This window comes from Salvelinus sp. IW2-2015, linkage group LG18 (assembly GCF_002910315.2).
Source record: "Salvelinus sp. IW2-2015 linkage group LG18, ASM291031v2, whole genome shotgun sequence".
NCBI classification, from domain to species: domain Eukaryota; kingdom Metazoa; phylum Chordata; class Actinopteri; order Salmoniformes; family Salmonidae; genus Salvelinus; species Salvelinus sp. IW2-2015.
In genome coordinates, this window is record NC_036858.1 from 42,081,019 (window position 1) to 42,105,303 (window position 24,285).

The following is a 24,285-nucleotide window of genomic DNA, read 5'->3' on the forward strand; positions in this document are numbered from 1 at the left end:
GTGGGACAACCACATATCACAGTCATAGTAAGTACATTTTTCCTCAATAAAAGTAGCTATCAGCAAAGTCAGTGCTAGTAGAGGGGAAAAGAGTCAAGTGTGAGTGTTAGTTCACAAAATACTTTTTTTGTGTGTTGGGGGGTACGAGAGGGGGGTTGCTATGAGATTATTTAAGATACTCTTAGAGGGGTATGGTTTCAGATGTAGATGTTTTCGGAAGATGGGCTCTGCTGTGAGGGAAGCTGGTTCCRCCATTAMGGTGCCAGGACAGAGAAGAGCTTGGACTGGGCTAAGCGGGAGCTTCCCTCCCTACATCAGTATCTTCAGCCCTGACAAACTGTGTAAAGTTTGTTCCTTTATGAGGATTGATGAAGATAAATGTATGTTCATACCTATGAGGTTCTCTGAAAATGGAGGATAGTAATTACTATGGGCTTCATTCTTTCACAACACTGAACATACAAAAGTTGCTATTATCCCCATTCACCTCTGCGGTGTATTTGAGGTGTGCACGATGACAGGTTTGTAAGGAAGGGAAACTGGTTCTCATTGAGGTTGGCACTCGTTCACAGACATATTTACAGGCCCAGAGAACACATGGGCTCAGCTAATAAATCTCTCTCTCTCTCTGTCTCTCTCTCTGTCTCTGTCTCTGTCTCTGTCTCTCTCTCTGTCTCTCTGTCTCTCTGTCTCTCTGTCTCTCTGTCTCTTTTTCTCTCTTTCTCTCTGTCTCTTTGTCTCTTGCTCTCCCCCATCTCTCGCACTCATTCACTCACTCGCTTCCTCTTTTTACATCATAGGTACAGTTAAGCCCTATTCATACACTCTCTCACAATAGTTACCTTTACCTATGTCTTGAATAGCATTTTCTGTTTTTGTCTAATTGATTGACTGCCTAATGACTGAAGTATTTTGCTCTGAGTATTTTGGGTCTGCTGATGTGGCCTCTCAACAGGGARATAATGTGAACTGAAGTGAGGGAACATTTCGGTAAGAGGAGGAGGCAGAAAGGAGGGAGGAGGGGCAGATAAGGTGAAAATGTAAAAATAGACAATCAAATAAAGGAGAGAGAAAGTATGGGAGCAGAATTGGACCATAAAAACAGATACCTTCAAAAAGTGTGTGAAAAGGAGAGGAAAAGCTATGCAGCTGGCAAGACGCAGGAGAACAAGGGGAATAGCAACGGACGACAGAAGCAAGTGAAACTGGTAAGATTTTTGAAGCAGWGGAGGAACATGACTTGTTCCATATAATGACTTCCTCTGTTGATGTCTAATGTCCTCTCCATGTAACTCAATCTGGCTCCTACAGTACAGTAATGGGAAATTATTGCTTTCTTCTGACAGAGCTTCATTGTTTTATTCTACATTATTGGAATGGCTGATAAATAATGGAGGGAAATTACAATAAATAAGCTGCATTARGGAAGGAGATAAGTAAGAAATATGTGTCTGTTATCCAAGCATTTATGGATAAATTGACAATCTGAAAGTTGTAYTTGTCTTTCACTCCTCTGTAACTTCGGTTGTTTTACAGTGTATGCATAAAAATCATATAAAAGGATATTGTTTGAATGTTTATATTWTTTATTTCATTCATTTGATATACAAGTGGTATAATAGATGAATTGACCTGTTAGAAACTCCTTTCTCCCGCGGTCAGCCTGCCATCTTGACCACAATGCACCTGACTATGAACCTGCTCTGCCTGCTGGTCCTGACCTTTCACCCTGACCTGGCCATGGTGAGTATAACCTTTCTCCTCATTACATTAGGAGGCTGGGACCTGTTCAAAAGAGTACAATGTTACAGGAGGTTCAGACAGAAATGTTACAGAAGGTTATAGAACATACAATATGATTGTCTGTCTGTCACAGTCTATGGTCTGTCATKTAGAATACTAAATGTTGTAAGCTCTATTCATTACATATTTATCTTCAGCGTTCTAAATGTTTCATCTCACTGAATACACCCCTGGTAACCTGAGAAATGTATATTTCCATCCCAGGCGGTACGGAAAGGTGGGACTGTTATACATTGAGGACTGTTCATAGAAGTCAATGCATACTTTAATATCCAGCCAGGCACCAGGTAAACATGTGTGTACAGCTGAGGAAATCACTTGGCATGTCAAAACAACAGAAGGAAAAATATTTTGGCCTACTGAAGTAGGAAAGCTTGTAGCATACACATTGAGAAATGGTCCCACATTTTGGAATTAGATGGAGGTAAATCTGTTTGTTATTGAAATGGAATTGAGTTGGAGTTTAAAGGGTGATACATTTGTGTTAAATTGGGCTTTGGGAGCTGAGGCTCCAGAATTTTTGGTCACAATACACCTGTTTCTCATTAGAATGGAGCATATGTTCAGGGCAGATGTGGGTCTGGCTCAGACTACAAAGACCCTGGTAGTAGATTGAGGATAGATTCAGGGGTGGGGGGCTGTTCTGTGCCAGTCAAGCTTCCATATACTCCAAAAAAAGTCATCAATCTACATAGCTTCCATATATAAAGTGAAATAACTTATGGACACTGGATTGGCTTGAATATTTTTATTTATTATCAGTGGCAGACTGATAATGTTGATGGGGCTGTGGTGGAGCGGGTTGAGACCTTCAAATTCCTCGGTGTCCACATCACTAAGGAATTCATATGGTCCACACATCCTGCCGGGATCCAGCACCTCTCCATTTTGGACTGTTTTGTTTCAGGTGTTGTGCCGAAAAGCTCCCCCCTGCCAGAACTCTCCCCCCCTTCGCGAAACTCGCACGCACTCAATTCTTCATTACTGCGACTTGATTGTTAGTTGAGATTTATGATCACGTTAGGCTGCGTTTCATTAAATTACTTTGTCGGTTTGATCGCGGGGTAGACACTAGTAATGTCTGCAGATTTTCGGTTTGGCTTGTTGTTTCAAGTGTATTAGTCCATAAATAACTTTTTGCCAAAATTCGTCATCTCTCCCGTGTCTTATTCGACTAATAGTTGTTCTGAAATGTTATAGCCTTACCAAAATTTTACTCCCTCTATGTTTAATATAACACACATACATTAATTACTCATTTCGGTTGCTTATCCTGATGTGAAGTTTGTTCTATAGAAAAGTATTTGACTCTGATGTGTGCCACAGAAAGTACTTGACTCTAGCCACAAAATTAAGGGAATTAAAAGAGGGGTTTCGGCAAGGCTATTTTCTTGCCTGCCGAAATCCCCCCCCCCCCCCCTTCTATCTTGGGACTGCAAGCCTGGCACACTTCTGAATAATTTTGTAACTCATCTTGACCAGTAGTGTGTGCCACAGAAAGTATTGACTCTAGCCACAAAATTAAGGAAATTAGAAGGGGGGTGGGGGTTTGGCAAGGCTATTTTCTTGCCGACCGAAATCCCCCCCCCCCCCCCCCCCCCCTTCTATTTTGCGACTGCAAGGCCTGGAACACTTCAGAATCGTTTTGGTAGCTCATGTTAACAGTAGTGTGTCCACAGAAAGCAATTAGAGTATAAAGAAACTCTTTGCATAATATTGATATAAAATGACAAAAAATCTCATATAAAAAGACAATAAATAACATAAACAAATTGGAAAGTTGCAACAGCTCGACTGAACATTTAGTCCACATTTTACGGAAATTCCAGGTGATACCGTCGCCTGAACTCAAGCCTAACCTCGTCCTCACAGGCAGCGCAGACATAATCCTCCAATGATGGATGGTTTCATACAGGACAGGTGGAACCATCGTTGCAGCAGTCACAACCAAATCAGAAAATTTATGATGAAATTATTTTATATATTTAAAACTTAAATACATTTCTTGAATTACAATTATTTCATTATCAGACAAAGTGGATAATACTATCTTAGAAATATTACTGATTATACAAGTTTGTACTCGTAAAAATGTGCCTTTTAGAAGTGAACAAGCAATTACACCGTTAGTGTCTTCCTCATTATTGTTCACTCCCTACAGAAGTAGCACAGCTGGCTCAGGTCATCTAGCAAAACATAATATCAAGTAGTCTATACATCTTTACATGTATTTTTTGAGCAAACAGGGAACAAGGAATAGTATTGGTTTTTTGTAAACAAAATTATTTAAATACATGTGTTTTAGTGGCCATCTAGTCATTTGATCAAAGATAACCTATAGATAATTATTTTTAATCTATAATTATATTAAATTAGAAAAAATAACATACTAGTGTTTTGGAGGAGAGTGACTGCTATTTCTTCTCTCATGATGTAACATCTTTGTCCGTATTTGAAAAGACAATCACGCCTCCTTCAGAACACATTCAGCAAACTGGGGAAAAAATGTGATGGGCATTTCAGTTTTCCATAACAAAAATTTACACTTAAGATTATAATTCGCAAGTATACAACGACACAGCTATAATATAATTTGACAGTGCTGTTTTACCTTTTAGTCAGTATATTTTCAGTAGGTTAATTGTGCATTACTTATACTCTCAAACTTACTTTCAAGGCAAAGACCCCACAAGAAGTAACATCTAGTTGGCATGGTGAGGAAGGGTACCACACGCCCATCTGGAGATATTACGCCCCTTCTCTCTCAGGAATGATCTGAACATACAGTTGAAGTCAGAAGTTTACATACACCTTAGCCAAAACATTTAAACTCAGTTTTTCACAATCCCTGACATTAATACTAGTAAAAATTCCATGTCTTAGGTCAGTTAGGATCACCTCTTTATTTTAAGAATGTGAAATGTCAGAATAATATTATAGAGAATGATAATATTTCAGATGTTTATTTTTCATCACATTCCCAGTGGGTCAGAAGTTTACATACACTCAATTAGTATTTGGTAGCATTGCCTTTAATTGTTTAACTTGGTGTGAAATGTTTCGGTAGCCTTCCACAAGCTCCCACAATAAGTTGGGTGAATTTTGTCCCATTCCTCCTGACAGAGCTTGTAACTGAGTCAGGTTTGAAGCCTCCTTGCTCGCACACGCTTTTTCAGTTCTGCCCACAAATTTCTATAGGATTGAGGTCAGGGCTTTGTGATGGCCACTCCAATACCTTGACTTGTTGTCCTTAAGCCATTTTTCCACAACTTTGGAAGTATGCTTGGGGTCATTGTCCATTTGGAAGACCCATTTGCGACCAAGCTTTAACTTCCTGACTGATGTCTTGATATGTTGCTTCAATATATCCACATCATTTTCCTTCCTCATGATGCCATCTATTTTGTGAAGTGCAGCAGTCCCTCCTGCAGCAAAGCACCCCACAACATGATGCTGCCACTCCCATGCTTTTTGGGATGGTGTTCTTCGGCTTGCAAACCTCCCCCCTTTTCCTCCAAACATAACGATGGTCAATATGGCCAAACAGTTCTATTTTTGTTTCATCAGACCTGAGGACATTTCTTCCAAAAGTATGATCTTTGTCCCCATGTGCAGTTGCAAACTGTAGTCTGGCTTATTTTATGGCGGTTTTGGAGCAGTTGCTTCTTCCTTGCTGAGCAGCCTTTCAGGTTATGTCGATATAGGACTCATTTTACTGTGATATAGATACTTTTGTACCTGTTTCCTCCAGCATCTTCACAAGGTCCTTTGCTGTTGTTCTGGATTGATTTGCACTTTTTGCACCAAAGTACGTTCATCTCTAGGAGACAGAACGCATCTCCTTCCTAAGTGGTACGACGGCTGCGTGTCCCATGTTGTTTATACTTCGTACTATTGTTTGTACAGATGAACGTGGTACCTTCAGGCATTTGGAAATTGCTCCCAAGGATGAACCAGACTTGTGGAGGTCTACAATTTTTTTTCTGAGTCTTGGCTGATTTCTTTGATTTTCCCATGATGTCAAGCAAAGAGGCACTGACTTTGAAAGTAGTCCTTGAAAATACATCCAACAGTACCACCTTCCCAATGACCAAATTATCGTCAATTAGCTGAATCGAAGCTTCTAAAGTCATGACATMATTTTCTGGAATTTTCCAAGCTGTTTAAAGGCACAGTCAACTTAGTGTATGTGAACTTCTGAACCACTGGAATTGTGAAACAGTGAAATAATCTGTCTGTAAACAATTGTTGGAAAAATTACTTGTGTCATGCACAAAGTAGATGTCCTAACCGACTTGCCAAAACTGTAGCTTGTTAACAAGAATTGTCACAATTCCAAAAGTGGTGATRGAGTCAGGCGCAGAGAGCAGGGTAGTGAGAAGCAAGTGGATTTAATATTCCAAAAGAATATAACGAGACGGCTACGCCACACATACAAGGGCGCGTCAAGTACAGTCCAAAACAAACAGGACAAAATCCACATGGAACAGACAYCACAAGAAAATACGACACCACAAACAGAAAAACAAGCCCGCACAAAAGTCGGCGGGCCAACTGGGTTTAAATAGCCCACAATAAACCTAAACACAAAACAGGTGATACAAATCAGACAAAACTAAATGAAACAGAAAAGGGGATCGGTGGCAGCTAGTAGGCCGGAGACGACGACCGCCGAGCGCCGCCCGAACGGGAAGAGGCACCATCTTCGGCGGGATTCGTAACAAGAATTTTGTGGAGTGGTTGAAAAACTAGTTTTAATGACTCCAACCTAAGTGTATGTAAACTTCCGACTTCAACTGTWTATGTTAATAAAAGTACAGAATTTTGAAACACTTTATTGATTACAATATAGAGAATAATAACAGATGGGAATCTGAGAATGCAGGGATTCCAGCAGGGTGTGAGTTGAAGTAGTCAAATCTGGAGCTGACAATGGCTGGAATGTAAATGACGTGATCATCTCTGAATATCTAACATCTGAGCATGGGCAGGCATTCCCTCGGATGAAGAGCATCTCTGTGTTGCTGATTATGTAATGTCATCCAGGTGGAAATATCACCTGCATATCTGATGTAGGAAAAGAGATAAGAGAAGTTGAGTGTCCTGTGAATCTGTATACGTACTGTACATATGTGTGTATATATATCTTGGTATATATTTTTTGTGTTTCAATTTCTATTATTATTATCATTATTGTGTTTTGTGGTTGAGGGGTGGGGGAGGTTGATGRGGATGGTGGAGGTAATGGGGGTGTCCTATTGAGGGCGAAGGGACCACTTGGGGAGGGGATTCTTCATGGAGGCACATTCAGTCATAGTTTTGTTTATTATACTATTATACATTAATTTTTTATATAATTTTTTTCTCTTCTTATAACAGTTTACTGTGATTATGTATATGCACTCATGTTGACTTATATATTTGAACTTTATTTTTTGCCCAGAGTACAAATTTTAGATTTATTATTATTATTATTATTATTAAAAAGTTGAAAGAAAATGTAGGAAAAGCCATAAAGGGAAAAGCACGATGGGATGGGGGATTGAGTGATGGGTAGAGAGAACAGTAAAGGKCTCTGAAAACAATTATTGCTGAAATAACCACTTCCTTTTGTGACTAGAGTCTAATACTTCCTGTGGCACAAATCAGAGGGCATGATAGGTCACCAAAAATGATTCTGAAATAGAAGGCAGGCAGGCCTTACCGAAATCCCCCCCCCCCCCTTCTAATTTCCTTAATTTTGTGGCTAGAGTCAAATTATTTTTGTGGCACACACTACTGGTAAACATGATCTACCGAAATGATTATGAAGTGTGCCAGGCCCTGCAATCCAAAAATAGAAGAGGGGGGGAAATTTCGGCAGGCAAGAGAATAGCCTTGCCGAAATCCTCCCCCGCCCTTCTAATTTCCTTAATTTTATGACTAGAATCAAATTCTTTCTGTGGCACACACCACTGTTCACCATGAGCTACCAAAATGATTATGAAGTTTGCCAGGCCTTCCAGTCCAATAATAGAAGGGGCGGGGGGGATTTCGGCAGGCAAGAAAATAGCCTTGCCGAAATCCCCCCCTCCCTTCTAATTTCCTTAATTTTGTGGCTAGAGTCAAATACTTTCTGTGGCACACATCAGAGTCAAATATTTTCTTTCGAACAAACTTCACATCAGGATAGGCAACCGAAATKAGTAATTAATGTATGTGTGTTATTTTAAACATATAGGAGGGAGTAAAATGTAGGCAAGTAATAAACATTTCAGAACAAGTATTAGTCGAATAAGACATGGGAGAGATGACGGATTTTGGCAAAGAGATTTATTTATAGACTAATACACTTGAAACAAATAGCCAAACCGAAAACTGCAGACATTATTAGTGCCGCCCCGCGATTAACCAACATAATTTTTTTAAATGAATAGCAGCCTAACGTGATCAGAAATTTAAACTAGTAAGCAAGTCGCATCAATGAAGAATTGAGTGTGTGTGCGTTCAAGCAAGTCGCAGCAATGAAGAATTGATGGGGGTTTATTTCTGGCAGGGGGGGAGCTTTTCCGCACAACACCGGAACCTATTTGGCTGGATCCGGTACCTCTCGTGGCATGACATTTTTTTTTCTGTTTTTGCAATGTATAAATTCCTCTGCCGTTAATATTCACAAACCCACAAAAAATGTACGTGAGAAAGTAGATTTTCAGCCGGGGCCTAATATTGTAAAGGTTGATTCAGGATGGGCCTGCCTGGGTTTATTGTTTGCGCAACATTGTAACCTATGATTGAGACCAACACTTGGCTGTGGCTGTGTGAGAAGCTCTCACACAGCTAGAATGAGATGCACTTTATATGATCTCTCTCCCTCACTGCTCTGATAGAAATGAGCCTGCAACTCTCATCTCTCCAGCATTGCACTTCATCATGTATTTCCTTATAGAATTGTGCGAAGGGTTCTGAAGGAACTGCAGCACCCCTGATAAATTGAAATACATTTGCTAAAAGTATATAATTACTGCTGTCTGTTCAGAAATACATTAAATTATTCAGAATAGGCAACTACACCATGAGAAGGCCTATAATTTAGCAACAGCAGATCAATAGCTTCTTTAAAAAAATAACCTAGCTGTTGATTGTAGCCCAWTAACAGGAATAGTCTACAGTCGGGAGCGTGCGACAAATCTGTCTTCGAAAAAAACAGCATGCAGACAAAACACGCCTTTCGCAATATTTCAAATTCAATCGAGGGAAAACACAGGTTGGAAAGCAAATGGCTCCTGCTGAAAAGAGAATACTCTATGCTGTAAGCTACCTAAATATTTGATCAACTTCCAAATATTGTTTTACAAAGTAAAACAAGTGAGAAATAGGCTTTTTGGCAGGAGCCATCAGCCATCGGCATTTTTAGGACTWTAATTTCCTTCTCATATTGTAGCCTACAATATGTGTCTCCACACACCTGGGCCAAGGCTATTGATGGAAGGTCGTTTTTATTGATTTCAGATTCTCAGTTTGTCAGTGTCAAAGTACCCTGCCATTTCGATCGTATGTGCGGTATTAAAAAATACTCTGCCAAAGTCTCCATTCATGTAAAATTATGTAGATTTGAATGAAATGCATTTATAAAAGGTCCCATTTTTCCCGCACCCTAGGCTACTAAAAATGTTCCCCATATGTGCAACTTCTGTAAGTGCCTCTACTCTACTGTTCTATGCCACTACACAAATGAGATGATATGCATGCAATGCTTTACTATAGAGATGATTTTTATATATATATTTTTTCATGCATTCTGGTACCTCAGAACTCCCCAGGTCACCCCCTTCTCACGCTTACTTTTTGTTCTGGCACCTCCCGATTTACAAATGCAGCACTGGAAAGTGCCTCTTCCCCCTCAGAAGGCTGAGATTTGGCATGGGCCCTCAGATCCTCAAATAGTTATACAGCTGCACCATTGAGAGCATCTTGACTGATGGCAACAGCAAGACACCCGGTCGCAAGGCACTACAAAGGGTGGTGAGTACGGCCMAGTATATCACTGGGGCGGAGCTCCCTGCCATCCAGGACCTCCATACCAGGCGGTGTAATAGGAAGGCCCAAAACATTTTTAAAGACTCCAGCCACCCAAGCTATAGACTGTTCTCACCGATACCACACGGAAAACAGTACCAGTGCACCAAGTCTGGAACCAGCAGGACCCTAAACAACTTTTACACCCAAGCCATAAGACGGCTAAACAAGACTGCTAAATGGCTAATGAAATGGCTACATGCTGCTGCTACTGTCTATTATCTATCCCATTGCTCAGTCACTTTAACCCTACCTATATGCAAATAACTACCTCAATTACCTCGCACATCAACTCGGCACTGGTACTCCCTGAATATAGCCATGTTATTTTTACTTGTCATTGTTATTCGTTATTTACAGTGTATTTCCTCGCGTCACTATTTCTATTTTATTTTTTATCTTTAACTCTGCATTGTTGAAGAAGGACCCGTAAGTAAGCATTTCACTGTTAGCCTACACCAGTTGTTTATGAAGCATGTGACAAGTAAAATACAATACAATTTTATTTTATTTAGACAGRCAGGCATGTGCATATTTATTATGGTTGAAGAGACATCTAATAATTTGGGAGAGGCTCTGACTGTTGCTTGGCCTCTATTTGTCTGAGAACCCAACCACCTAAAATATAATTCAATAAAACAGTTTTTCTCCAGAACACAGCAATTGAAGTTATCAACTCATGTTGAGTGGATAGGGCCTAAAATATGCTGTATTAGTACAGCGGCCTCAAAGATCACAGCATGAAAAGACAAACGCATGTTCAGGGTCTATTCAATGTTACAAACTGATAACAGAGCTGTCTGTCTCTTTTTGCTCCTGAATTCTATGTGTTGTTCAGGGAGGAAGATCCCAGCGCAAACAAAGGCAGGCTGAGGACAGTCTGAGACCATACCTGGGTAGAGTGGACCCAGGTGAGACAAGTCTGCCATCGTTGTTAACTTTGTCCTAGTTGGTTTATATCCAACATTAAATTCATGCACAAACTCAGTTAATATTTAAAGCCTAGTGACAGTCACTTCCTCCACTGTTTCTCCATTTCTCCCTCCCTCCCCATGTCCCAGTCCAACTGTGTGAGCTGCTGAAGTGTCACAGTCCAATGGGCTCCTGGTGCCAAGTGGTGCAGGACAACGAAGTCCTCGTCCCAAAGTGTGTGTGTCCGAAGACCTGCCCACGGTAGGGCCACACCACAAACGTAATTCAGTTGTATTCAAGACAGGTGCATTACACCGATTAATATTGTAAGGCAAAATATTGTGGTTGCACAACATTGCGATGTTGACGCATGGCTCCTTTTCATAAATTACGAACCTATTGTATTAACTATTCAAATCGACACAAACATTAAATTATGTCTGATAGTACATTTGCTGAAGGTTAATGACCATTACAAACCAGAATCATGGAGATAGCTGTTACTTCCGTCCCAAGGCTGTGTTACTCTCACCCTGCCAGCAGGTACAAAAGTAACTTTGCGGGAGTTCTATTCTCGGTCTATTTAATTTCAACTAATTTACCCCAGAAATGTAATTACAGTTGCTAATGGTCGAGGACATGTATACGTTTTTTGTCATTAAAAAAACAATGTTGTCTCTAGCTCTATCAATCTCTGAGTAACTTTCGTCCCCGTCCTCCCTTACAGTAACACTTCCTCAAAATAGTCAGAATCAACCTAAGATAGATCAAGAAATTGGTCAATATTTAGAATTTTTTCCAGGTCTTAGTCACGCAATCTAACTAAGATGTTTGGTGCAGTATTTCTCAAGTGAAAATAATTGCTTGAAAACAAGTMATCTGTCATTGAATGACAGCAAACACTTTATTGATGAATCCCTACTGTTGACCAATCACTGGCGAAGGGGCGTAGACTTYGGCTATCGAACTTCAGCATGCCTCAAGAAAAAATGTTGTGTGCTCGAACAGCCCMAAAAAAAMCTGCAAAACACCAAAATGAACAAAAACATCACAAAATGTGTCAWAATATATGCGCAAACTGTTTTGATCAATAAGGAAAAGTAAGCTTTATTCATTACACGTGTAATGATTTGTGTGTACAGGCAGGGGGCACCAGTGTGCAGTGTTCTGGGAAAGACCTATGGGAACGAGTGTCTGCTGCATAGAGAAGCCTGCCGCAAGAGACGTCGCATTGGACTGGCTCATATAGGGCCCTGTCTTGGTAGGACACACAAACTCATTCACAGTACTGTACCTACATAATAAGCCTTATTCAAGTCCAGTTCCCACTTCATGCTTTCTTATGTTTGTTTCCCAGTTCCCAAGACAAACTGCACAGAGGAGGAGTATGGCCAATTCCCATACCGCCTAATGGACTGGTTCCTCCTATTGAGTCGTATGGGAAAGTCTTATGCCCCCTACGCCCTGCCCCAGAGYTGCCTGAGCCATGCCCAGCGCACCCACCTAGCCCAGGTAACAGACAAGACAGAAGAAAAGGGCTTGGCAACTATGGTCCTGGAGGGTTGCAGTGTTTGCAAGATTTAGCTCTACCCAAGCGCTACTGCACCTGATTACACTTATCATGAACTATATTGAAGGGCATGAAGAGCACTATGAGTTGTGTTGTGGTGTTAAATTGCTAAGGTTAACAAGCTCCTGTTTAGCTTATTGTGTGGTCTTCCACAACTCAGAATGAGGGGGCTTACAGGAACCCCAGTATAAATAAACTGTCAATAATCACTCAATTATTCAATAAGAAAGTTAACTGGGTGGTAATATTATATCCCCATCCCTGCCTTCCTGTCCTCTCGCCATTCCTTTATCTATTCAACTAACCACATCCTTAACCTTCTCGTTGTCCTCCTTCCTCCTCCCTCCCACTCTGTTCATCCTCCTTAAAGTTATTGGCAAATAGGAGAACCTGGGCATGAATGGCACATTTTTGTCATTTAATATTCTTCTGCTGAGATGTTACCTCTCTTTCCTCTCCTGAATGGTGTAGCGGAGGTTTGCCCTGCTGGACAAGAACAAGGACGGGAAGCTGAGTCAGAGGGACCTGAGGAAGTTGCGCTACAAGAGGATGCCTCTCGAGCAATGTGCTAACTTCTTCTTCCAGTGAGCCCCACTCTGAATACACACTAGACTTCACATTTCCCTTCTCCTCTATGCACCACATACAAATTATGATAGATACAAATCCCCACCATGTTCATTACTGTCTTTATCAGTTGCCAACTATCAATATAATTTCATCTCAATCAATAAAGAAAATACTTATCAATTGAACTGATATATTGAGAATGTTATGGAAAAATTTGACATTTGGGGCAATTAAACCAATTTGTAAATGGAATGTCAAATGATTTCCTGAATGTAGAGGGTTAAAATGTCTCACCTCGTCATGTCATTTATCCCATTCACATGTGCTCTCTGCACCCCATCCTYAACAGATCCTCTGTGCCAATCAGCCTTCCTCTGAGCCCCGCTCTCCCTCTACTAACCAACCAACCCCCCTCCCCAMTCATCATTCTCTTCAATTCAAGGGGCTTTATTGGCATGGGAAACATATGTTAACATTGCTAAAGCAAGTGAAGTAGATACTATACAAAAGTGAGAAAAAAAACTATACAAATGAACAGTAAACATTACACTCACAGAAGTTCCAAAAGAATAAAGACATTACAAATGTCATATTATGTAAACTCAGCAAAAAAWWTTACTTCCTCTCGCTGTCAACTGTGTTTATTTTCAGCAAACTTAACAAGTGTAAATATTTGTATGAACATAACAAGATTCAACAACTGAGACAAACTGAACAAGTTCTACAGACACGTGACGAACAGAAATTGAATAATGTGTCTCTGAACAAAGGGAAAGTCAAAAGTAACAGTCAGTATCTGGTGTGGCCACCAGCTGCATTAAGTACTGCAGTGCATCTCCTCCTCATGGACTGCACCAGATTTGCCAGTTCTTGCTGTGAGATGTTACCCCACTCTTCCACCCAGGCACCTGCAAGTTCCTGGACATTTCTGAGGGGAATGGCCCTAGCCCTCCCACCCTCAGATCCAACAGGCCAGACGTGCTCAATGGGATTGAGAATCCGGGCACTTCGCTGGCCATGTCAGAACACTGACATTCCTGTCTTGCAGGAAATCACGCACAGAACGAGCAGTAGGGCTGGTGGCATTGTCATGCTGGAGGATCATGTCAGGATGAGCCTGCAGGAAGGGTACCACATGAGGGAGGAGGATGTCTTCCCTGTAACACACAGCGTTGAGATTGCCTGCAATGACAACAAGCTCAGTCCGATGATGCTGTGACACACCGCCCCAGACCACGATGACCCTCCACCTCCAAATCAATCCCGCTCCAGTGTACAGGCCTCGTGTACCGCTCATTCCTTCGACGATTAATGAGAATCCGACCATCACCCCTGGTGAGACAAAACTACGAATCGTCAGTGAAGAGCACTTTTGCCAGTCCAGTCCTGTTTGTGCCCATAGGCACGTTGTTGCCGGTGATGTCTGGTGAGGCCTGCCTTACAACATGCCTACAAGCCCTCAGTCCAGCCTCTCTCAGCCTATTGCAGACATTCTGAGCACTGATGGAGGGATTGTGCGTTCCTGTTGTAATTCGGGCAGTTGTTGTTGCCACCCCTGTTCCTGTCCTGCAGGTGTGATGGTCGGATGTACCGATCCTGTGCAGGTGTTGTTACACGTGGTCTGCCACTGCGAGGACGATCAGCCGTCCTGTCCGTCCTGTCTCCCTATAGCGCTGTCTTAGGCGTCTCACAGTATCGACATTGCAATTTATTGCCCTGGCCACATCTGCGGTCCTCATGCCTCCTTGCAGCATGCCTAGGCACGTTCACGCAGATGAGCAGGGACCCTGGGCCTCTTTCTTTCGTGTGTTTTTCAGAGTCAGTAGACAGGCCTCTTTAGTGTACTAAGTTTTCATGTGACCTTAGGTCAACTGTGACCTTAATTGCCTACCGTCTGTAAGCTGTTAGTGTCTAAACAACCGTTCCACAGGTGCATGTTCATTAATTGTTTATGGTTCATTGAACAAGAATGGGAAACAGTGTTTAACCCCTTTACAATGAGAGTCTGTGAAGTTATTTGGAACTTTACGAATTATCTTGAATGACAGGGTCCTGAAAAAGGGACATTTCTTTTTTTGCTGAGTTTAACCATTTGCACATCGTTACAACACTGTATATACAGTGGGGAGAACAAGTATTTGATACACTGCCAATTTTGCAGTTTTCCTACTTACAAAACATGTAGAGGTCTGTAATTTTTATCATAGGTACACTTCAACTGTGAGAGACGGAATCTAAAACAAAAATCCAGAAAATCACATTTTATGATTTTTAAGTAAAATTTGCATTTTATTGCATGACATAAGTATTTGATCACCTACCAACCAGTAAGAATTCCGGCTCTCACAGACCTGTTAGTTTTTCTTTAAGAAGCCCTCCTGTTCTCCACTCATTACCTGTATTAACTGCACCTGTTTGAACCGTTACCTGTAAAAAAGACACCTGTCCACACACTCAATCAAACAGACTCCAACCTCTCCACAATGGCCAAGACCAGAGAGCTGTGTAAGGACATCAGGGATAAAATTGTAGACCTGCACAAGGCTGGGATGGGCTATAGGACAATAGGCAAGCAGCTTGGTGAGAAGGCAACAACTGTTGGCGCAATTATTAGAAAATGGAAGAAGTTCAAGATGACGGTCAATCACCCTCGGTCTGGGGCTCCATGCAAGATCTCACCTCGTGGGGCATCAATGATCATGAGGAAGTGAGGGATTAGCCCAGAAACTACACGGCAGGACCTGGTCAATGACCTGAAGAGAGCTGGGACCACAGTCTCAAAGTAAACCATTAGTAACACACTACGCCGTCATGGATTAAAATCCTGCAGTGCACGCAAGGTCCCCCTGCCTCAAGCCAGCGCATGTCCAGGCCCGTCTGAAAATTGCCAATGACCATCTGGATGATCCAGAGAGGAATGGAGAAGAACATGTGGTCTGATGAGACAAAAATAGAGCTTTTTGGTCTAAACTCCACTCGCCGTGTTTGGAGGAAGAAGAAGGATGAGTACAACCCCAAGAACACCATCCCAACCGTGAAGCCTGGACGTGGAAACATCATTCTTTGGGATGCTTTTCTGCAAAGGGACAGGACGACTGCACCGTATTGAGGGAGATGGATGGGCCATGTATCGCGAGATCTTGGCCAACAACCTCCTTCCCTCAGTAAAAGCATTGAAGATGGGTCGTGGCTGGGTCTTCCAGCATGACAACAACCCGAAACACACAGCCAGGGCAACTAAGGAGTGGCTCCGTAAGAAGCACTCAAGGTCCTGGAGTTGCCTAGCCAGTCTCCAGACCTGAACTCAATAGAAAATCTTTTGAGGGAGCTGAAAGTCCGTATTGCCCAGCGACAGCCCCGAAACCTGAAGGATCTGGAGAAGATCTGTATGGAGGAGTGGGCCAAAATCCCTGCTGCAGTGTGTGCAAACCTGGTCAAGAACTACAGGAAACGTATGATCTCTGTATTGCAAACAAAGGCTTCTTGTACCAAATATAAGTTCTGCTTTTCGGATGTATCAAATACTTATGTCATGCAATAAATGCAAAATTAATTACTTAAAAAATCATACAATGTGATTTTCTGGGATTTTTGTTTAAGATTCCGCCTCTCACAGATTTGACAAAGTGTTACCTATGATAAAAAAATTACAGACCCTTCTACAGCTTGTAAGTAGAAAACCTGCAAAATTGCAGTGTATCAAATACTTGTTCTCCCCACTGTATAAAGTACCAAAAGGGAAAACAAAAGAACATGCATTTGGATGTATTTACAATGGTGTTTGTTCTTCACTGGTTGCCCTTTTCTTGTGACAACAGGTCACAAATCTTTCTTCTGTGATGGTACACTGTGGTATTTCACCCAGTAGATATGGGAGTTTATCAAAATCGGGTTTGTTTTCGAATTATTTGTGGATCTGTGTAATCTGAGGGAAATATGTGTCTCTAATATGGTCATACGTTTGGCAGGAGGTTAGGAAGTGCAGCTCAGTTTCCACCTAATTTTGTGGGCAGTGTGCACATAGCCTGTCTTCTCTTGGGAGCCAGKTCTGCCTACGGCRGCCTTTCTCAATAGCAAGGCTATGCTCACTGAGTCTATACATAGTCAAAGCTTTCCTTAAATGTGGATCAGTCACTGTGGTCAGGTATTCTGCCACTGTGTACTCTCTGTTAGGGCCAAATAGCATTCTAGTATGCTTTGTTTTTTTGTTAATTACTTGACACATTGGAAATAATTATCTTTTTGTTTTYTCATGATTTGGTTGGRTCTAATTGTGTTGCTGTCCTGGGGTCTGTTTGTGTTTGTGAACAGAGCCCCAATACCAGATTGCTTAGGGGACTCTWCTCCAGGTTCATCTCTCTGTAGGTGATGGCTTTGTTAAGTTTGGGTATCGCTTCCTTTTAGGTGGTTGTAGAAATTTTCTGGATTTTGATCATTAGCGGGTATCGGCCTAATTCTGCTCTGCGAGCGTTATTCGGTGTTTTACGTTGTACACTGAGGATATTTTTGCAGAATTCTGCATGCAGAATCCCAATTTGGTGTTTGTCTMATTTTGTGAATTCTTGGTTGTTGAGCAAACCCAAGATCTCACAACCATAAAGGCCAATGGGTTCTATAACTGATTCAAGTATTTTTAACCAGATCCTAATTGGTATGTCAAATGTATGTTCCTTTTGATGGCATAGAATGCCCTTCTTGCCTTGTCTCTCAGATCGTTCACAGCTTTGTAGAAGTTACCTGTGGCGCTGATATGTCTAGATGGAATTTGTATTTGTGGTCCTGGCGACTGGACCTATTTTGGAAGACAATTATTTTGGTCTGACTGAGATTTACTGTCAGGGCCCAGGTCTGGCAGAATCTGTGCAGAAGATCTAGGTGCTCCTGTAGGCCCTCCTTGGTTGGTGACAGAAGCACCAGATCATCAGTAGACATTTTACTTCAGATTCTAGTAGGTTTAGGCCGAGTGCTGCAGACTTTTCTAGTGCCCTTGCCAATTTGTTGATATATATGTTGAAGAGGTTGGCTCTAGCTGCATCCCTGTCTCACTCCACGGCCCTGTGGGAAGAAATGTGTGTTTTTTGCCTATTTTAACTGCACACTTGTTTGTGTACATGGATTTTATAATGTCGTATGTTTTTCCCCAAATACCACTTTCCATCAATTTGTATAGCAGACCCTTATGCCAAATTGAGTCTAAGGCTTTTTAGAAATCAACAAAGCATAAGTAGACTTTGCCTTTGTTTTGGTTTGTTTGTTTGTCAATTAGGGTGTGCAGGGTGAATACGTGGTCTGTTGTACGATAATTTGCTAAAAAGCCAAATTTGACATTTGCTCAGTACATTATTTTCACTGAGGAAATGTACGAGTTTGCTGTTAATGATAATGYAGAGGATTTTCCCAAGGTTGCTGTTGACGCATATCCCATGGTAGTTATTGGGGTCAAATTTGTCCCCACTTTTGTGGATTGATGTGATCAGTCCTTGGTTCCAAATATTGGGGAAGATGCCAGAGCTAAGTATGATGTTAAAGAGTTTTAGTATAGCCAATTGGAATTTGTTGTCTGTGTATTTTATCATTTCATTGAGGATACCATCAACACCACAGGCCTTTTTGGGTTGGAGGGTTTYTATTTTGTCCTGTAGTTCATTCAAGGTAATTGAAGAATCCAGTGGGTTCTGGTAGTCTTTAATAGTTGATTCTAGGATTTGTATTTGATCATGTATATGTTTTTGCTGTTTGTTCTTTGTTCTTTGTTATAGAGCCAAAAATATTGTAGAAGTGGTTTACCCATACATCTCCATTTTGGATAGATAATTCTTTGTGTTGTTTAGTGTTTTCCAATTTTCCCAGAAGTGGTTAGAGTCTATGKATTCTTCAATTACATTGAGCTGATTTCTGACGTGCTGTTCCTGCTTTTTCCATAGTGTATTTCTTTATTGTTTTAGTGATGCACCATAGTGAAGGCATAGACTCAGGTTTTCTGGATCTCTGTGTAACGGCTGTTGGAAGGACAAAGGTGCAGCGTGGTACGTGTCCATATTTATTAAATGAACACTGAAATAACAAAAATAACAAAGAACGACCGAAACAGTCCTGAAAGGTGAAAAAACACTAAACAGAAAACTACCCACAAACACAGGTGGGAACAGGCTACCTAAGTATGGTTCTCAATCAGAGACAATGATTAGACAGCTGCCCTTGATTGCGGGGAACCCATACCAGCCAAACACTAGAAAACAAACAACATGAACAAAAACATAGAATGCACCACCCCAACTCACGCCCCGACCCAAACCAAAATAGAGACATAAAAAAGAACAAAGGTAGGGTTGACAGTACCCCCCCAAAAAGGAGTGCGGACTCCGGCCGCAAAACCTAAACCCATTAGGGAGGGTCTGCGGGGGCATCTATCCGCGGGGCGGCCTCTGGCGGGACGTGGACCCCACTCTACCCTTAGCTTGCCCACTATAGGTGGCGCCTCTCTGGACGGCGACCCTCGCCGCCACCCCGGACTGGAGACCCTTGCAGCGGACCCCGAATAGGCGACTGGGCGCCTGCTGGCAGGCCCGACCTGGCGGCGACTCTCGACTGGACTGTGAGGGCGGACTCTGCGGGACTGGGGGATTTCGGCCCTCCGGGACTGGGAGGGCGGACTCTGCGGCTCCGGACTGGAGGGCGACTCTGGCGGCTCCGGACTGGGAGGCGAACTCTGCGGCTCCGGACTGCGAGGGCGACTCTGGCGGCTCGGACTGGAGGCGTCGCTGTCCGGCTCCGGACTGGAGGCCGGGCGTCGACTGGAGTCGCTGACTTCGTGCCGGAGGGCCTCAGCTTGGCAGGACGCTGGCAGGTTCGTGCCATGGATCATCGCTGGAGGCTTCTGCCATGGATCATCGCTGGAGGCTTCTTATGGTCGCATGCTTCTGATGGATCATCAGCTGGAGGCTTCTTGCCATGACTTCCGCTGGAGGCTTCGTGCCCTGGATCCATCCTGGAGGCTCGTGCCCTGGGTCATCACTGGAATGGAGAGAACACACAGGAAGGCCTGGTTCTGGGAGAAGGCCACAGGACTCAGCCAGGGCTGGGGAGACGATGCAGAGGGTAGGCTTAGCACAGGCACAGACTCACCAGGGCTGGGGAAGACATGCAGGAGGCCTCTTCCTTGGCCGAGGCACCGGATACACTGGGCCGTGGGAGCGCACTGGCGGTCTCGAGACTCAGATCATTTATTTTTTTTTTTTTTTTTTTTTTGTAGTTTTTTTTTTTTATCATGGCCCCACCCGTTCTGGCTGGATGCCAGCTTCCACCCGGCAAATGCGGGACGCTGGCACCGAGCACACCGGCCTGTGGATGCTCGGCCGAGACACCGTGCGCATCACCCCATAGCACGGTGCCTGACCAGTCACATGCTCGCCCCGGTAAGAACGGGGAGTGGGCTCAGGTCTCCAACCTGACTCCGCCACACTCCCTGTGTGCCCCCCCCCCAAAAAATTGGGGCTGCCTCTTCCTTGCCAGCTGTGTTCCCTTGTACCGCTGGTTCCCTTCTCCTGCTGCCTCTGCTCTCCTGGCTGCCTCCACCTGTTCCCATGGGAGGCGATCCCTTCCAGCCAGGATCTCCTCCCATGTGTAGGATCCCTTCCCGTCCAGAATGTCCTCCCATGTCCATTCCTCCTTCTTTCCACGCTGCTTGGTCCGTTGGTGGTGGGTAGTTCATTAACGACTGTTGGAAGGAGAGGACCAAGGTGCAGCGTGGTACGTGTCCATATTTATTAAATGAACACTGAAATAACAAAAATAACAAAGAGAACGACCAAAACAGTCCTGAAAGGTGAAAAAACACTAAACAGAAAACAACTACCCACAAACACAGGTTGGAACAGGCTACCTAAGTATGGTTCTCAATCAGAGACAACGATAGACAGCTGCCTCTGATTGGGAACCATACCAGGCCAAACACATAGAAATACAAAACATAGAACAAAAACATAGAATGCCCACCCCAACTCAYGCCCCGACCAAACCAAAATAGAGACATAAAAAAGGAACTAAGGTCAGGGCATGACACTCTGTTTTTGGATCGACAGGTTTCTCAATTTCTTCATCAAACCATTTGTCATTGTGGTTCATTTTCCTTGGTTTTCTGTTTTAAGTTTTTAGATTAGATAGGGAAGTTGAGAGGTCAAATATACTCTTAACATTTTTTACTGCCAAATGTACACCTTCACTATTACAGTGGAACATTTTGTCCAGGAAGTTGTCTAGAAGGGATTGAATTTGTTGTTGCCTAATTGTTTTTTGATAGGTTTCCACACTACATTCCTTCCATCTATACATTTCTTAATATTACTCAGTTCCTTTGGCTTTGATGCCTCATGATTGAGTATTGCTCTGTTCAGGTAGACTGTGATTTTGCTGTGGTCTGATAGGAGTGTCAGTGGGCTGACTGTGAATGCCCTGGGGAGAGACTCTCGGTTGAGGTTAGTGATAGATTAGTCTACAGTACTGCTGCCAAGAGATGAGCTATAGGTGTACCTACCATAGGAGTCCCCTCGAACCCTACCATTGACTGTGTACATACCCAACGTGCGACAGAGCTGCAGGAGTTGTGACCCGCTTTTGTTGGTTATGTTGTCATAGTTGTGCCTAGGGAGGCATATGGGGGAGGGAATGCTGTCACCTCCAGGCAGGTGTTTGTCCCCCTGTGTGCTGAGGGTGTCAGGTTCTTGTCCGGTTCTGGCATTTAGGTCGCCACAGACTAGTACATGTCCTTGGGCCTGGAAATGATTGATTTCCCCCTCCAGGATGGAGAAGCTGTCTTAATTAAAGCATGGGGATTCTAGTGGGGAATATAGGTAGCACACAGGAGGACATTTTTATCTGTTAAGATCATTTCCTTTTGAATTTCTAGCCAAATGTAAAATGTTCCTGTTTTGATTAATTCAATGTAGTGAGTTAGGTCTGCTCTATACCAAATTAGCATACCCCCTGAGTCCCTTCCCTGTTTCACACCTGGTCGTTTGGTGGATGGGACTACCAGCTCTCTGTAGCCTAGAGGGCAGCCAGCGGGTCCATCTCCTCTATACCATGTTTCTTGTAGGATGACAATGTATGYATCTCTTCCATCCCTCTATCACTTCCTCCTCCATAACCCATGTCATAATCGCTCTCTTTCCTCCCTACTATGTCTATTCAATCTCTGTCTCTCTCTATCTCCCTCTCTCCATCTCTCTCTCCCCTCCCCCACTCCCGCCTCAGTCGTAAATCTTGTGTGTGTGCTGCCAGTCTGCAGTGACAGGTTTTGTGGGAGTGGGGCTGGCCGGCTCAATGTCAAGCCATTCCCAGCAATGATAATGTTTATTACCCACTGAGCTTCCCTCTGTGTGTGGATTAGCACAAATGGAAATGGTACCCTTCAAAGATAATGTTTCTTTGTGGGTGAAGACAAATGTCAGTCTGTGCATATTGTATGCAGATGTGTTTGTTTGCATRTGTCCTTTGTGTTTGTATGCTTAATTTGCCCTTTGTGTTTGTGTGTGTGCTTGTGTGTGTGTGTATTTGCAACAGTAGACCTATATGTTTGTTTATGTATATTCTCTGTATACAGGTCATGTGACCATAACAAGAACAGTAAGGTGACCCTGCATGAATGGATCTCCTGTCTGGTGGATCGCTCAGAGATCTGGTTCCACAACTTCATGTGTGGGTGCAATCACTTACCCTCACTATCTAAATGATGCTACATTACGTGTAGATCCTAGTGTGTCATGTGTTTTCATCTTTAATTGAACAAAATTTGATTACAGGAAATGATTTAATTACAGCAAATGTTTCTTTCTCTGACAGCTATGAAAATGGGATCCGGTAAGCTGTGTCCCATGAAGACCGACAACCACCTTTGACCTGGATATCAACACATCTCCYCTCGCTTGTCTACATGTGCATCTGTTTATCACTGCTATCTACAATAATAAGCATCAAAGATGATCCACTTTTCTCCACTTCCGGCATCATACTCCCCTAACTGTCACACTCAGTACTGTGTTTGTTTTTGATTTATGACATCTGTTTTGTGACGGTCACTGTACATTCATCTGTGTGGAGAAAGGGCCTGYAATAAATGTCTATGAGACCTGGCTGCCCCGTTAGTGTCTGTATGGGGATGGCCTGAGGAGAGAGGGGCTCATTAAGAACCAAGAGGACGTGTCGCATGGATCAAGCATCCAATTACTGTGGGAAAGAGAGATGGAGAAAGACTCACAGAGACAGTGGGATACTATGATAGACGGAAGAGATGGAAAAGAGATGATGGAAGGCGAGGAAGCTTAGTGTGAGACGCCGTGACCAGGGAAGGGAACGAGGGATAATGGAGGGAAGGGATCAGAAATTAGAAAAGGAACGGGAGGGGGATGGAATAGTCGGAAAGAAGTAAAGTTAGGGGAAAAATAAAGTATGTTAGAGGTTTGATGTGGGGAATATTAGCCACAGCGTATGATATTTGTCAAGAGGAAATTTAGAAATAATGACTTCTTGTAATGTCAAAGATCCAAATCATTAGCCCTTAACAGGCTTATACATTCCAGTACATTCTATCATATTGAGGTATTTCAGCTGTTGCCTCAGCTTTTCCATAGCTCTAGTTTTTGTTTTGTGTGTGTGCGTACGTGTGTGTGTACTCTCAAAGATCAGTAGGGGATGTAYGTGGCCCGGGGTGGGTTCTTCCGTTCCACTGGTGTCTCTGGACTAATTAGCCCTCAGATTTTGCTTCGCCGGGAGAATGGGGAGAGAGAGASAGATAGAGATATATTTCAATATTCAACATAGGATAGAGATGCTTCCCAGACATGGGGCAAATGAGGAATGAGAGTTGCAATGTGTCCAGAAAAAAACCAAAGAATCAAAACAAKATTTTTTTCCTGACGTTTCAGATTCGCTCTCATCACTTTTGATGAAGACAAGACCACTCGAGGCTGTAAAACATATCAGAGTTTCAAAAAAAGAAGATGGGGAAAAAAACAGACGGCGAGGGCAGCTGTAAATGAACAGATATAGGTACGTGATCGGAGATCAGCCAGAGCCAATTGAGAGCAGGCTGTATTTGCTAATGAGTGACCTGCAAATCAAGCTGTTAACGCAGTCACCGCGGCGAGGGGAAAGGAGATCTGAATACAAAGTCCCACCTTCAATTGCTCCCCCATCCCCGGGGACTTGCTCCTTTATCTGTGAAAATGAAATKAATTKTTGGYGCCACCTCTGGAGGTTCCAGCCTCCCCTCCCTCTTTGTGTCTTCATCCCCCTACGTTGATACATTCCCACTTATTACCTCAGGACCGCCTGCCCCACCTTCAAACCTATCCTCCCACACCCAGGGGAGGCTAATA

General features: G+C 42.9%; 1 protein-coding gene across 1 annotated transcript; it reads left to right on the forward strand.

The window, feature by feature from the left end:
- The first annotated feature begins 835 nt into the window (after positions 1–835).
- Positions 836–23,040, forward strand: LOC111977619 (SPARC). Its single transcript, XM_024007122.3, has 9 exons — positions 836–1,208; positions 1,663–1,743; positions 10,697–10,769; positions 10,920–11,031; positions 11,913–12,031; positions 12,128–12,282; positions 12,812–12,924; positions 22,512–22,606; positions 22,751–23,040. Exons 1-9 carry the CDS (start codon positions 1,077–1,079, stop codon positions 22,804–22,806), a joined length of 936 nt encoding a protein of 311 aa, XP_023862890.1. The 5' UTR covers positions 836–1,076; the 3' UTR covers positions 22,807–23,040.
- Positions 23,041–24,285: the final 1,245 nt, after the last annotated feature.